At 40.5% G+C, this 17,192-nt stretch overlaps 1 protein-coding gene across 2 annotated transcripts in view; it reads right to left on the reverse strand.

The window, feature by feature from the left end:
* The window catches only part of LOC110526275 (cadherin-8), a 76,237-nt gene extending 60,471 nt beyond the window's left edge, over positions 1 to 15,766 (reverse strand). The window contains exons 1-2 of one of the 2 annotated variants that reach the window (XM_021607091.3): positions 15,270 to 15,766; positions 12,331 to 12,788 (exon numbers count right to left, since the gene is read on the reverse strand). In XM_021607091.3, coding sequence (XP_021462766.1) covers positions 12,331 to 12,585 — 255 coding nt within the window. In that variant the 5' untranslated portion in view covers positions 12,586 to 12,788; positions 15,270 to 15,766. The remainder of the gene's footprint in view (positions 1 to 12,330; positions 12,789 to 15,269) is intronic. The other variant, XM_021607094.3, reaches the window with a different exon arrangement.
* Between the last annotated feature and the right edge of the window lie 1,426 nt (positions 15,767 to 17,192).

The raw sequence follows: 17,192 nt of genomic DNA on the forward strand, positions 1-17,192 counted from the left end.
TTACCGTCTAGTTCGTCCTCCCATGTCCAATCCTCCTCGCGCTGCTCCTGCTGCTGCTTTCTCCTTTGCCCATTACCACACCGCTTGGTCCTGATGAGGTGGGTGATTCTGTAACGGTGTTCGTCTATAGGAGGAGAAGAAGCGGACCAAAGCGCAGCGTGGTGGTTACTCATGTTCTTTAATTAATGGAAACTGAACGATACATGAAATAACTTAACTCTACAAAAACAACAAACGGAACGTGAAAACCTATACAGCCTATCCTGTGAAAACAAACACAGTGACAGGAACAATCACCCACAAACAAACAGTGAAACCCAGGCTACCTAAGTATGATTCTCAATCAGAGACAACTAATGACACCTGCCTCTGATTGAGAACCATACTAGGCCGAAAACATAGAACTGACCCAAAACATAGAAAAACGAACATAGACTGCCCACCCAACTCACGCCCTGACCATACTAAATAAATACAAAAAACAAAGGAAATAGAGGTCAGAACGTGACAGTGCATCGTAAGGATTGGGGTATAAACAAGAAAACTAAATCAGACATAAAACAAATTCTGCCCCAAGACAGAATGCAACAAACAGAATATTTCGACAAAATGGATGGGGATAAACATATCTTGCCTGGAGAATTCCAGATTTGCCAATATACAAGCACTCTATAAATCAAAGTTTTCCTCCAATTTGCACTTGTTCAGATATCTGGAGGGACTGTGTTTGTTTATTTTCCCCTCAGAGTCTGGCAGTTAACCACTTTGAAATTAAGCCTGTGACAAAACATAGAGACGTATTGTATGGGAAAGCAGGCATGTCAGCTTTGGAGAACACGATTTATACTCATACATTATATTCTATTTACAAACCGCATTAACGCCCATGGCAAAATCCCCTCTCCCATAAATCTAGGGTATCCCTTCTTCTCCTAGTATCTGACTGGCCCGCAGTTTTCAATTTCTGGAGCAAGAAAAGGACAGAGGTATAAAGCTCTTTCGACTGTTACATCTGTTCTACTTTATTACCAGTCTTTTGGGAAAATAGGAGGACAAGCTTTGCAGCCAGCGATCTGTTTACATTTTCTCTACAACACTGTATTGGAATTATAATTGTGTTCTATGGTGTCTTCTTTTGGTGCATAGGTCTGTTTAAAGGTCCTGTGGTGCCAGAGAAATGAAGAAAAATGAAACCCTTTTTGAGGGATTCGATTACTTGGTAGAAAGCTCAGCTGCACAGATTTCTCCTCTCTTTTTTTTCTTCATGGTGCCACTCTCGCGGAAAGGATGATATTAAAGGGGGAATGGGGCTGATGCAAACACATTCAAAATATTTAGCAATTAAGGCTGATGCAGACAAAGGAAATATTATTATTGATGGAGGATTATGAATGGGATAATTACAACGGATCTAATGTTCACAGTCACAATTCTAAGTGCCTGGCCAAAGTGATATTAATTGCTTATTGACTCTCGTGACTCCCAATGTTCGAGGTCACATGGGGTCACCGTGTTCAAGGTCACATGGTGCATTTGGTTGTTTAGAGGTGCCTTGGAGTCCAGCCATCACCAGATTGGATATGTGAGCCTGGCAAACAGGCCTTGGTGAATAAAACATTGGTGAATAAAACAAACATTATTTTGTGAACATTTTCTTCTCCCACATTTGATTCTCAACTGTTCATTAAGATTGTATGCATGTTAGGAGGTTGAGTATCTTCAGGATAAAAATGTACATTACTTTAGTGAAACAGTGTTACCAACCAACTTTGGCCTGCAGTTGAAGGTGGACGGGAGGTTGATAATGATGATGAGTCTCAACACGAGGTGAATCTGAAGCAGCACAAAGTGAATTATTCAGTCTAGATTGGCAGTGCTCTCTCTCTCTCTCTCAACTCATGTCCACCTATTGATTAAGCAGAGGTTTTCAACTTGGCCCCGTTTCCACCTCATGTTATAATTTCCTCCAAAATATGAGTCTGTCAATAAGTAATTACTTGCTTGGCAATTTGCAAAATGCAAAATGTTCATCTGAGAGTGGAAGATCCATATCAATTGTTCATTTACATATGCAAATGAATCTAGCAGGAGGAAAACCGACATCAGTGCCATCAACATTTGAATGCGAGTGCTAAAAAGCCAAGGTGCTACAACAGAGAAAAACAAAGGTCTACAGAGTGAATTTGGAGAAATGTCAAAAGCCCAAAACGTATGTTAGTGTGTAATTTCAGTGGGGAACAAATGTGTCCAGATTTGATCACTCTTGTAAGCAGTTCCGTATGTGTGGCATACATTAGTGGGAGATGGACTCTTAGCTGCTCCATTAGTCTTCCCCAGATAATGCAACACATTTTAGCCCCCGTTTACTTAACATGCAGGATCCGGCCCCTCTATTTGCTCTAATCAACTGATAAGACGAAGGCCCTTTCTCCAACCCCTGGAGGGTGAAAACTGAACTCCTAATGGTCATTAGTAGTAATTATGTTTCGTAACTGGCACATCCAGCCCCTTTACTGTGTTGATCCCAGTCGGGCACAGGGGACCCAGATAGCTGATCCAAGGCACTTCTGGGCATGCCGTTATCTGCCAGGCAGACCGCAGCTCGTAAGATAAAAGTCAAGTTAACTTTCCGGTGTGATGAGACATGCTGTGTTGGTTGGGCCAACTTGATTTGAGCAACACTGTTTCTTTTGTTTGGAAAAGTGTGCTGAGGTGTGTGTGTGGGTGTATGTGGATAGAGCAAGAAGAAAGATTTAGCACTGTATCACCATTATATGAGCTAATTGTTGACAAAGGTATCCTGAGGACACAATAAGCTAGGCTAAGTCCAGGGCTGGGCATGTAACAATAGCCTCAATCAGCTGACACAGCCTTTTTCAAAATGGTTTCTGTGGAGTTGTGATTTTATGCAATCTGTTTTCCTCTCCTTTCTCAGATCAAACGCCTCTGCCCTAATCCCAAGAGCCGAACCTGTGGAGCGTGATCCTTATCGACAAGTGCAAAGCTAGTGCAGACAGAGTGGGATTCAATTACATATGCACAGACCTTTTCAGAATACAGCATCCTTGCTACTAGTGATGCAACAAAGGATGGAATCTCCTTACTCTTGCATTGTAAATGTTTGATAATCCAATCCAAAAGACTCATCCCGATTCTTCAAAGGTCCGACCTTTCAGATGTGATGAGATGAACCTGTTCAGTCAGTTGATGAGCAGGCTACCTTGAAATTAGTATCTCTCACTAAGTACATTGTTGAAAAGGTTATTGAATTCATATTTTAATGTCTGAACATCATTGCCATGATTAAATGAAAAGAACAGAAATGAACATGAATAATACAACAGCCATTGTCAGCTAGTCATAATCTCAGTGTTAATTGGCTTTGCTTTTTATCCTACTTGATATAAATCAGATGTAGTGATAGAGCTGTATTATTGCAACGCCCACATGTTCCATTTTGCCCTTATTAATGAAATACGACGAAGATATGTAACTCCACAGCCTTAAAGTGAACCTAAATCTAGGCCGAATATGTTCCACTGAAGATGCATCTTTAAGTGATAGCTTGATCAAAAGCAATAGAAACTGTGTGAAGAGAGGACGGCATACGGGGAATCATCTTTGTTATTACAAGACAACAGGAGTGTGTTTCCTACCCGCCGGCTGTGACGAGGCAGGCCATTGTCAGAAAACTAATAAAGAGGCTCCATGTGTTGTAGTGTGGTAATTACACAGCCTGGGATATCGGTACGCTATTTATGAAAACATTGTGCATCAACAAAAAGAAAAGGTCATCAACATGGAAACACCACTAGCATTAGCATTTTCACAACCCACACTGTGTACCTCTATAAATGGGAGATAAGAAAACATGACATTATTTTTTTTGCGTGCAAGAAAACATTGATAAACATGGCACATTTTAGCAGTGGGGATACAGGCTACTGTGATTGGAGCAAACATCACCAGGTAGGGGGATATACAAATAGTGAAAAATACGGTGCTGTGTGGCAGCATCAATCCAGAGGTCGCACTCGGTTTGCTAGGTCATCCCCTATGAGTGAGTGTGATACATTTTAAGATCAATGAAGATATGAAGTGATGAAACTATCACAGCAACTGTAAATATAGGTACACTCCTTCCCCGGGTACCTGTTCCTCATAGGTCAATGATCAATCAACATCATACATCTACAATGTGAGTAGTTCCCAAAATATGTATCTGTGATTGACATTGGTTGTGCTATTTAAGTGATCATGCACATGAGGTAGTACCATTTCTCACTATGTGATGGAGCAGGTGAACTCTTTGATGTTTATTCACAGTTCCAGGGTAACCAGATGAGCTCGGGATATGGGGCTCAAGTTAAACGTCAGTCCACATGGGCAGTGATGTCAAAAGACTTTAAAAAAAATATGTACATTTGATCATTGGACCCTCTTCTATTGAACAAAACTAAAATATGCATATCCTAACTGTGCATTGTACGATAGAACGGTAGAGAGTGAGGAGGAAAAAAAAATGCAGACTTACATGTATCTTGTGAATCTCTATGGACACTATCATACATGTCCTTCCCAGTTGCATAACCAAACTGATGATATACCATTATAGCTACGCCCCAAGAATAATGCATTTCACTGTACTGCAAGTCATAGCTTTTCACACAATTGTTGGCTTACTCGTATTCCTCCCATCCCTCTTGCTTACTATCAGCCAAGGGCACATGTCTGAACAACACAATACAGCGAAGAGATGCTGTATAACGGCATGTGTGTGTCTAAAACAGAAGCCCATTACCAACACAATTGGCGGCTAACAAAGAAAGCCATCCCTCTTTGAGCACTGTTCTACAACCCTACATGTTCAGTCCTGATTTCCATTAAGGATTCATGACTGATCTGGATTTTATATTACAGCGTTCTGAATTTTTCATGCACGCACCCACCCCCCACCCCGTCATCCAAAAGAAAAGCGAGAAAAAAACTGAAAAATCGGCAAATATTTTAAATCCATAGGTTTCACACATTTCACTGCATTGCCACTACTACCTGCCAGTAGGTCCTTTCTATATGATGGACGTTAAATCTTTATTTGTAAGACTTTGCTGTTAAATCATGGACACCATTGAGATGCAAATACAGCCAAACACATTAGCAGAGGATATGAGTTTGTATGTGCACTGGGTTGTTGAGAAAGTCTGCTAGGTTGCCCTTTTAAGGTGTTTTATTATTTCAGCAATTATTTCAGCTATTTCTTTCTTTTTGCAAAAAGGATCATTAAACAGAAATAATTCATTTGTGATAAAGGTCAGAGGCACAGTCTGTTGGCTGAGGCAGTGTCACTGAGAAACGCCTGGGCCATTGATTCTCCATGGATACTTTCTTTTACAATTTTTCCTGCTCAACTCACCATAATAGCTACAAAACAGTGACTAAGGTTAGCACCTTTTTTCCCTTTCACTCTGCTATGATTATCATCATCTTTGCAAGTGGAGATTGGTAAAGAAATGGGTCTTCAAGCAAATGTCAGCGCCATTGTTGATTTCAGCTTTGTTGTTATTTTGGTACAGGAGGGTGAGGTGCGAGGGGGAAGGGGAGCGGATTCTGTCATCTTAGAAAATTCCAGAAATAGGCTTTCCTCCCACCCCTTCCCATTGTCTTCTTCCGGCAGCCCACATGTGCTCCTAGCTAACCATGAAGCCAAATGCACAATAACAACATCCATTCTTAACAAGATTACTTTGTAGTCCCAGTTTTGCTCCTAGGCTGTGTATGGGAGTAGAGGCACAGGGATAAGCTGTGCTGCCTGCAGCTACTCATGCTGAGGATGCCATCCATAGGAGAGAGATGGAGAGCTGAGCCAAACATCTACTGGCTCAAAGGGTATCTTAGCTGCCCACGATCACTGAAAGAGGCCAATTAGTAGGTTTTAGATCATTATAAACGTAGATTTGAATAATCAGATTTGAATAATTTGTAACCTCAATTATGGCAAATTGATCCTGCCTGCCCAATGTTTAGTTCATGTCTTGAATGAATATAGGCCGACATTATATTCACCCATAGAGGGTGACATAAAGGTCACATCCCAACATGTCTCCATAATGAGCTCTCCATAGTGGTACACATACGGTGCATGTATAATATCCCCAGAATAATTGGGGTTAGTTAACTGGCATATCTAGAAGACAATGAAGGATGGAATGTCAATAAAAGACTGTGAGACTGAAAGCATTAAGCCTGTTAGGATTAAACAAATGGCTTTTTGGGTTGGGGAAAAGTGAGAAACCCAAAAAAGAGATGATTTAGCCAAAGCAATGCACAAGCAAAGCATTAGAGGTGAACTGCTTAATTCCAATTATTAGTTTGAGCAGAGTTCACGGCACTTTGCCAGCCGACTCCGTTCAGCCGCTCATTGCACCAATACCACATCTACAGATCGAGCCGGGGCCAGGATGCAGGAAGCAGAGCCGCCAGTTGCTAGAGGAGAGGTTAATACCACATATCAGCTCGCTAACACTGACATGGGAGCACTAATCACTGCAAGCCTTTCCAAGGTTATATCACAAAATACCCATGTATTATGAATCTGCACTAAATCCTGAAAATACCCATAAGTAGCTGTATGAATCTGGTCATACACTCACTAACCCAGCACCTTGGTGTGAACAATGGCTACCTTGTCATATAGTCAGGGTTTCTGTGGCAACAGACTTGGACACTGTATGCATATACTGTAATATTTGATGCGTGTATAGGGAACAATTGTCTCACTCTATATAATATATGACCTTAAGAGTATACATCACTGCATTTGAGGGATTGAGGCATCTCCTGCTTCCTACATCTTGCCTGACGATATATGCATGCTGTTCATTGTGCAATCTCACAGTCAGTCAAAAGGTAACAATGAGAGAGGAAATAGAGTATGTGTGTGTATGTGCACGTACTGTATGTGATTTACACAGGCACCATCTCAGTGTTATTGCCATAAGACAAGGTGTAGGTGTGCATGGTGGTGTATCTGAGAGAGAGCGACAGAAAGACAGAAAGAAAGAAAGAAAGAAAGAAAGAAAGAAAGAAAGACAGACAGAGAGGGAAAAAGAAAGACAGACAGAGAGGGAAAAAGAAAGACAGACAGAGAGGGAAAAAGAAAGACAGACAGAGAGGGAAAAAGAGAGAGACAGAAAGAAAGAAAGAAAGAAAGACAGAGAGGGAAAAAGAGAGAGATAGAGAGACAGACAGAAAGACAGACAGAGAGGAAAAAAGAGAGAGAGAGAGAGACAGACAGAAAGACAGACAGAGAGGGAAAAAGAAAGACAGACAGAGAGGGAAAAAGAAAGACAGACAGAGAGGGAAAAAGACAGACAGACAGACAGACAGACAGACAGACAGACAGACAGACAGACAGACAGACAGACAGACAGACAGACAGACAGACAGACAGAATCAAAGAAAGAGAGAGAGAGCGAGCGAGGGACAGACAGAGGGAAAAAGAGAGAGAGAGAGACAGAGAGAGAGCGAGCGACAGACAGACAGACAGAGAGAGAGAGAGAGAGAGAGAGAGAGAGAGAAAAAAAAGAAAGAAAGAGAGAGAGAGCGAGCGAGAGACAGACAGAGGGAAAAAGAAAGAGAGAGAAAGTGAGACAGAGAGAGAGAGAGAGAGAGACAGACAGAGAGAGAGCGAGCGAGCGACAGACAGAGAGAGAGAGGGAGAGAGAGAGAGAGAGAGAGAGAGAGAGAGAGAGAGACCTAGAGAAGAGCATGAAAAGAAATAGAACGCCAGCATTTATTTAAGTCCTGCATTGTATGCATTTTTAATGATACAACACCTGGTCAAAAGCAATTGCAATGGGACTTTTACAATTGCACTCATATCATGACTGTGGTGTTTTAGATTATACTTCCTACTGATTTTTGGTTTTGTCCCTGTGCCCCTCCACACCACACACATACACCTTGTTAATGGGGAGCAAAACGACAACACAGAGCAATAGACAACCTGTCAACCTCTTCCAAGGAAGCAATAATGTGATCCCACAGCTCAATCAGACTCAATGCTGGGGCCTGGTGTTTTATTACAGTCACTGTAGAAATGGAATGGAGGACTGGGCTCATGTTCCAATGATATAAAGGCCTCCATGATATATCCTAGCAGTAACAGAGTAAGATAACCCACAGCAGAGAGACATACAAGGAGAAAATATTTGTTATAAATGTTATAGACTGATTCTGTAGTCAATACCTATCATTTTGGTCTCCACATTAGCGTTCATTAATGAGGAGTAATACGCGTGTTCACTCCTACTCCGAAGCCTTCAATCAAGGGCGAAGATCAATATCCACTCGACCCTGCACTGACTCCGTCCTAACCTAAGCAAATGCAGGGTAACGCGTGGGATCTTCTCAGATCACAGTTCACTTTGGCGGGGCAAAATTTGATCTACTGAAGAAAAAAAAGCTCAGAGGAGGACGTCGTCTGTAGCAGCACCAACACCCAGAGAGAGCTTGCCGGCACGCATTATTGAAGTCGAATACGACGAAACTTGAACACTGTCACCCCCACACACACACACACACACACACACACTCCATCGCCCCTGAGGACAAGCTTTCCAGGACTCAAGAGTCCCTCTCACTTTACAAAGCCTATCATACAGAAGGAGAGAGCGAACTGACAGGTGAATAGGAGTAAAACTTCAGTCAGCTCCTTGGTACTCTTATGGGATAAACAAACATCTGGGACTTGCCTGGATACCCGATGAGTGTCTCTTCACCTGTGAGGAGCAGTGCACTAAGAGTGGTTGTCACTTAGTGAAATATTCTATGACAATATTACAAAATTATAGTGATGGTGAGAAGCTGTTGATCAAACAATTAGTATCAATATATGGGTGATTTTAATCACATCAGTTGCTAACCAAAGAAAAGTTAGTAGGGATGTGAGATACGGGATCTATATCCAAGCCCACACTTTTGCAGGCCTTGCATGCTATCCATCTTATGGTTACAGATATCTTGTTTTGAACAGCAAAAGGAAACATCTTCTTCCAAAAAATATATATATAAAACGTTCATTTCTGCATTAATGATCAAGCCCAATCTCTTTATTACTGTCAGTCCTCACAATCTTGTAGCTCAGTATGGATTGTTGAATATTAATGGCTTATTATCAATTCTCTTTGTGCAAAACACATACAATTGAATCAGAGATAAAAGCATCGGACAATAAGAAACAGGATCATTTGGATACATCTGCACCACAATGGGAAGAATGGAGTCCATTCTTATCCATTCTTCAAAACATTAAAACACATGAGATCAAATGAAAAGGAAAATGAAAGTTGCATCAACGCTATGTGAGACACAGCACACTGTAACACAGACTATAATCAATTTGACGCTTTACAAACAGAGTCTAATTTTCTTTGGCTGGGAAAAAAATGTTGATTTGCTGAATATGTATCTCTCCTTTCAGTGTAATGTTTGGTTTTGTGGATTAAAATGACTGTGCACTTTGCAACATTAAATGATTAAACTCACAGAGAGTTCAACTCACAGAGAGTTCAACTCACAGAGAGTTCAACTCACAGAGTTAAATCCAAGGATGAAAAGTTAAAAAAAGTCACCATGAAAACGTACTATCCTGGCTTAGACTAGGAGTTGTGAGAAGATTGGACAGTAGTCTGAGGAAGACTTAGTAAAATTAGAAAAGAAAACAAAAAAATTCAACGTCATGCCAGATTATACACTTTATGACGTTCTACAAATCAAATCTCCCACCTGCACTCACATTGCTCTTAATGAGTTGTTATTTTGGAGACATTGCTCAATCAGGGTTAATCTTAAAATCCCCCGCACACCACTTCTACATTGGAGCAACAAGCTTTTACAGCTGTCTCGTCAGCTTCAGTTTTACAGGCACTGCATTTCCTTCAAATGGGAGTGACACAGGGTAACGCAGATCCAGCTCAGTGAATCACAATGTCAGACTGGCGGTGCTGTAAAGAACAGCAAGGATGACGCTGTCTCGCATTGTGACCATCTCACACTCCCACACCGCTCACTTTTACATTTATGCTAATAGTCTCCTTCCAATGCCAGCAGGAACTCAAGGGGATCTTGGTCGCTGAAAAGACAGGAGATCTATGTATAATTAAACATCAGAGTGCCGCACAATAAAATGTAAAGGATGGAATGAGTCTAATCTCGGCCTGGGGTTCCTCAATAATCAACACACAACCACAGGCTGCACTGAAAAACTGAGATCTGAATCACACCTCCCACTTCCATTTGATTCATTTTTTAATTAAGCATGAGAAAGAGAGAGCCAGAGTGTGAGTGAGAGACAGAGAGAGAGAGAGAGAGACATCATACAGGTGTGGGATCTTAATTTGACCAGTTTCTCACAGCAGGAAAATAATCCTGCAGCAACAGGTTTTAATGTGTGAATTAAAATTAATGGACATTTTTGTTGAGGTTGATACATTTTTCGTGAGGAAATCAAAAAAAATTGTAAGCCTTTTTAAACCTTGAATACCCCACAAGTGAGCATTTCCTGCTACACAGGAGATTTCCTGCAACAACAGGGTGATCAAATGAAGATCCTACACCTGTATCTTACTGCAACATTGAACTTATCTTTGCTCTGCCAGCCATGCTCATGAGTACTTAACCTTGTGAATAATAATGCAACTCATCAACACTGTCTCTCAAATGCGAGACAAATCCATCCTCAACCAAACTAACTCCTACAATCCTTGCAATGTCCTTCAGCCTACACATGCTAATTATTTTGAGTGAGAACGGCTAAATATGCTTAAAACAATCCCCGACTAAGAACAGGGGCTTCATGCACACCTAAAACCAAACAGATTTGAATGCTATCCTTATTTGCCATGAACCCTCCTGGCAATTCTCTCCGCAGTGTGACCAACTCTATATGCATGCCAAAAGCTGCATCAATCTAATTCAAAGATACACCTTGGAGATCATTACAGGGATACGAAGAGCCATTAGAGGATCCGACAGAGACTGTTTAACTGAAACTCGTGAAATATGAATGCTGCACTTATCTATATTTTGGTGTTTGTATGGTAGTTGGAAAACACATGTGTAAACACCGCATTTGAGCATGTGATTTAATGATATACCCATGTGACAATAATCCCCCCCCCAAAAAAATCAAGTTAGAGTGCTAAATTAGGTGACATCCTGCCAAACTTTAGGCTTTCAGACAGTACTGTAGGGCTTCATTTTCCACCTCATGAATATTTAGAGACTTCTACCAAACCATGAAGCCCTTGCTTTATAGTACCATTGTGCTATTAATTATGATCATCATGAATTCCTTCTTTATCGCTGTTATGTTTCGCAATGATTGAACATAAAACTATGTGTTTTTCATATTGCAATGGTGGGATAGGGATTGAGATATAGGTGCAGCAATCATTCAAACAATATAATAGCTGCCTTGTCATTTCAGCATGCCCCCAACTACTAGTAGTATATGTCATGACAGCATTAAGGTACAAAATATACAGCAAGAAATAACCTCATCAATAAACAGCTGCAGTACGGTATGTGTAAATCATGCTACTGTGGGGTCAAATATTATCCTTGATGGCATATTCTGTTGCATGTGCTAGAGTGGTTGGGTAATGGTCAGAGGTGGTAGCTGCCAGGTTGAGACTCCCCAGGTGCGTTCTTGCAATGAGCTGTGAACAAGCTGCTTCGGCCTGCCTCGTCAACAACCCTCACTGGGCCCTGGGCCCTGAGCCTTGGCCCGGCCACGTCTACACAGGCCAGGTACCAGGTGTCCCTCATCCTTTGGATTCTAGGGCTCTTTTAAATGCTCAACAATGAAATGTTGCAAAAATTCCCCCTTTTTTATCCTTGTGTTCCTATGACAAATACTTCAAAGGAAAGCCACACCCAATACCCTGGCCAACAAAAGAACGAAAACGGAAAATGGAAAAGAAAAAGATAGAATAAAACAACGAGTAGATATTTCTACTGTACACATGGTTGTACTGTAGGTCATTCCACTGCAATGTAACGCATCATTAGTTATTCATTTTCACTCTGTTATTCCGTATTTCAGGGACACTACACAAAACGCCTCAGCGCAGAATTTGGTAGCTGTGGATTTATTTGTTCTCTCCAAAACCCTGCATGAGATCAGGCCAGTGTCTGTCTCTCTCTCCAGCACTAAAACTAGCCCACAAAAATGTAAAAAAAAAACAATTGTGGAGCATTTAAATGGCTGAATTAATGTTTCTACACGATAAGCAAGCTTAATATACAGCTGACAATTACAGTACTCACCCTGCCAACTAGAATTGGATCTGGTCCAGAGAACTCCTCCAACACAAACATTTGATTCCAAACCCATCCTCTCTTGGCTCGACTAAGTATTCTTTGTCCTTCGACGAGGCCACGTAGGAGCGCAGTGGAACCAGTTTGTAAACTTTTGGACTGGCTGATGATGGGGGTCATGGATGTATAAGGAACACACGTAATCCACACAAGCAACAAGGAAGTCCACACGTCTGTCAGCATCTCCTCGGACCGTTTGGGCATTGTTATGACACTTATTTTCCCAAGATCAACAGCTCTCCCTTAGATGATAAACAAAGGTTACTTCTTCCTTCTTTGAGCGTCAGAGCTTGAATTCATTGTGCGATGAAGGTCACTCACATGGCTTCATTTGCCTCCATTGCAAATGGTGAGGGGATGTACTACTCAATACACCATCCATTTGGTGTTCCAGCAGTGTGAACGATCTAAAAGGGAGAAAACAGAGGTGATCTGTTTTAATCGTATAAATTACAAGGCAACTCCAGTATTCAAAGGAAGGAACCTGAGAGAGTGAATCAAGGTCCTCACTTTAGATCAGTGGTACCTGACTTTTAAAGCAATATTTAATATTTAACTCGTACAAACAATCACTAGAGTTAGTCAATGATAATCAATGGACGATAACAATGATATCAACCATTTATTATTCAAATAAAATGACAGGAGCAGGAAGAGCTGAAGAGGCAGTCCTCTTCATTACAAATGGTATAAAGCAGCAGCAAGCATTACCCTGTGTGATCCTGTGCTCATATCAGACTGCTACAATGTAGGGTAAATGATTGTGTCTCTGGTCTTATACATCTGGTCTAGTCTGATACATGAGATTGCCTATCTTTAATCTGATGTTCTGGAGATTATCCTTGAAGGATTTTGAGCAATTACATGTTGGTTATGATAATTGTTTTCATATTACTTTGGATAAAATGCATTTACTAATATGCTTTTCATCAAATACCATAGCCATATGAATCAAATGTCCCACATATAACTGTAATTGAGGCTTGAAAAGATCAGAGCAGGTAATCTATTTCAGTAAGTACTTATATCCCTGATGAGATCATGCCTGAAGTAATATGATATAATCTTGCTTATCAACTCATCTACTACTTCTATACAAGTGATTGAATGAAAATCAACTATTATTTTGACTGTAAAGAGAGAAATCAGTGTTAACATTGTGGTACATAAACTGTTTTACAAATATACCATTCATGGTACTTAAATATAATATACAAGAAATATCTACAGAACTTGATGTTCATTTACTAGAAAAAGTAAAAGAGTGGCATGTTGCAATGTGCATACAGATGCCAATTTTAGTCCTGCAATCATAGAATTCATAGGATTTTAAATAGCCTATACAGACAAATGAGGGAATCTTCCACATTATGTCAATTGAGATTAAACAATATGAAATGGGAAACGACCAATCATTCTCCTCATTAATAAAATAATTTTAAAATCTCATGGGCAAATGCAAACACTCAAAAACGGTCTCTCCATTTATCAAAGTTGTTAAAGAAAAAAGACAGCAGTGACAGCATTGGAGTTCATAAGGATTTCTTGATAAAGGCCTGTGTACGACATAGCTATTAGAAATTACTCAAATAAACTGTGATAAACAAGTCAGGGATAAAAGCAAGGCTGAGGCAGATACCGACATTTCACAGACAGTAGACAGACATAATCCCTCTATGAACTGGATGGATTTCAAATACCTACTGTTAGTGCCAAGTAAAACATGACAACATTCTCTGTGCCAAATATTAATTGAATATAGTCAACGTGGTTATTACAGTTGAATGTATATATATATATATATATATATATATATATATATATATATATATATATATATATATATATATATAGACATACATATACATACATATACACATATATATATACACACATATATATATATACATATATATATATATATATAAATATATATATATATACACACACACATATATATATATATATATATATATATATATATATATATATATATATGTGTGTGTATGTATATATAGCCATAGCATGTTTCAATGTGGACGACATGGCAAGTTTACATTGAAACATGCTATGGCTATGTTAATTATACACCCCAGAAGCCTAACAATGCATCTGTATGTCTGCTGCCTAATCACGTTCACTTGCTGTTATTGGAAAAAAGGAATAAAGGAATAGAAACATCATAAACATCCAAACATTGAAATTATGCTTATTAATGATGACTGAAACCCTCATTGAATTACATGAAGACCGGTGCCGTATTAGCTCGTTGCCGGCTGGTTTCAGCACCACTCAGAGTGGATAGCGCCACATGAGGTAACGTTGGGCTTCAACTACCGTACTAGCCTACACCTAGCCTGCATCGTCGAGAAACAAAATAGACTACGACACGTAGGCAATAAGTAATTCAGAATAAATGTCCAGTGACAACATAACGCCTGGTCAACAATGTATGATTTTCTCATTAATTTGAAATGGTTGGTAACTACAAAAAAAACGAAGACAAGTTGCTAAGTTAAACTACTTACATACTATGGTTTCACTGTAAATGGACAGCACGTCGTCTCAACTGCACTGCCTGGAAGTTAAGCATTCAACACATGTAGTTTCCTTTTCTATCCATCGAAGAGAGATAAAAATACACGGAGCTGAAAATAGACTACGACATTGGAAAGCAGCACTTCCTAAATAGTTTTCACATAGATAGTTAGCCGGTCATTTGTCAACCTTTCTTTCGACTCATTGTGCTGTCCTCATCCACAAGCTAATCTCTGAGTTGTTTTGATATGCAGAACGATATGCAAACATGCAATAGAAGATCAAACAAAAGCCCCGTTCTCTCCCAAACATTTTCATGCACCTGTTAATATATTTTCCTTGTTACTTACTACAGTATCTCGCATCCTTGTGCTTGCACCATTTGACCCTTTCAAAAATGGATTAAAAGCATTGCAATTGCGCTTCTCTTTTCATTCAAGGAGAGACGTTTACAAATGAAAAAATATAACAAAAAGTGTGAAGACACGGTGGAAATCCTTACAGTTTTGTAACCCCGCAGTGGCACTACTTATTGTAGCTCCGACAGGCTTGCTTGCTGACTAGAAAAGTGAGGAGATGGAGGAGAAATGTTCGGTGTGAAGAGCCTCCCCTTTTGCCGCGCTCATTGGACTGATGAAGAGGCAGGTCAACAGCCTCGGAAATTTATGCACGCGCTCAGACACCACAGAACGTTTATGGTCGGGTCGGTGGTAGAGTATTGTTTCAAAGATACACTACATGACCAAAAGTACATGGACACCTGCTCATCGAAAATCTCATTCCAAAATCATAGACATTAATATGGAGTTGGACCCCCCTTTGCTGCTACAACAGCCTCCACTCTTCTGTGAAGGCTTTCCACAAGATGTTGAAACACTGCTTTCTGGGCTTGCTTCAAGAGCATTCGTGAGGTGGGGCACTGATGTTGGGCGATTAGGCCTGTTTGGAAGCACCGAATAATCTAGAATATCATTGTATGCTGTTGCGTTAAGATTTTCCTTCACTGGAATTAAGAGGCCTGGCTCGAACTACGAAAAACAGCCCCAGACCATTAGTCCTCCTCCACCAAACTTTACAGTTGACACTATGCATTGGGGCAGGTAGCGTTCTCCTTGCATCCGCCAAACCCAGATTCGTCTATCGGACTGCCAGATGGTAAAGCGTGATTCATCACTCCAGAGAACGCGTTTCCACTGCTCCAGAGTCCAATGAATGTCAGCGAGCTTTACACCACTCCAGCTGATGCTTGGCATTGTGCATGGTGATCTAAGGCTTGTGTGCGGCTGCTCGGCCATGGAAACCCATTTCACGAAGCTCCCTACAAAAAGTTATTGTGCTGACGTTGCTTCCTAAGGCAGTTTGGAACTTGGTAGTGAGTGTTGCAACCGAGGACAGACGATTTTTACGAGCTACGCACTTCAGCACTCGGCTTCCCGTACTGTGAGCTTGTGTGGCCTAGCACATTTCCACTTCACAATAACAGCACAGTTGCCCGGGGCAGCTCTAGCAGGGCAGAAATTTGACAAACTGACTTATTGGAATGGTGGAATCCTATGATGGTGCCAAGTTGAAAGTCACTGAGCACTTCAGTAAGGCCATTCTACTGCCAGTTTGTCTATGGAGATTGCACGGCTGTGTGCTCGTTTTTATACACCTGTCAGCAACGGGTATGGTGGAAATAGGAAAATCCACAAATTTGAAGGGGTGTCCACATACTTGTGTGTATATAGTGTATCTGTATCTTACACAGTTTTCAGTCGAACAAAGCAATAGAAACAAATGGACTTCAATTAGTTGCTTCAATCCAGTTATATGAGCTCACAGAGCATTTGTTGTTGTGTTTTCCTCCCCCCATCCATTCCAATAGTGAAATTAATTTAGGCAGGCATGCACGGTCACCTGATACACAAACAGGTAAGTCGCGAGAAGTTGTGAGAAATGTACTTTGTAAATTTGCAGCATGTATGGTGAAGATGCATTTAGCCAAATACTTATACTTTTTAATTTAATAGAAACCATGTCCAGGGACACGTTTGTATTTTTCAAAATGTGGGCTTACTGCCGTGTTTTACCTCAGTTATAGCTGATTATGTAGAAATGTGTTTATGCAGACCATTTCCTTCAAATGCTTATTCATGTCTAAGCAACACTTTCCTTTGACTAAAAACACTGTTTGCTTCAGAAGGTTACTCACTCTCAATGATTTGCAGCCAGAGGTGCTGAAATGATGGAGAGAAAACAACATTTATTGAATTGTGTTGTTTGAAGTCCTT

The sequence above is a fragment of the Oncorhynchus mykiss genome, chromosome 6 (assembly GCF_057628025.1).
Source record: "Oncorhynchus mykiss isolate SJ-2025 chromosome 6, ASM5762802v1, whole genome shotgun sequence".
NCBI lineage: Eukaryota > Metazoa > Chordata > Actinopteri > Salmoniformes > Salmonidae > Oncorhynchus > Oncorhynchus mykiss.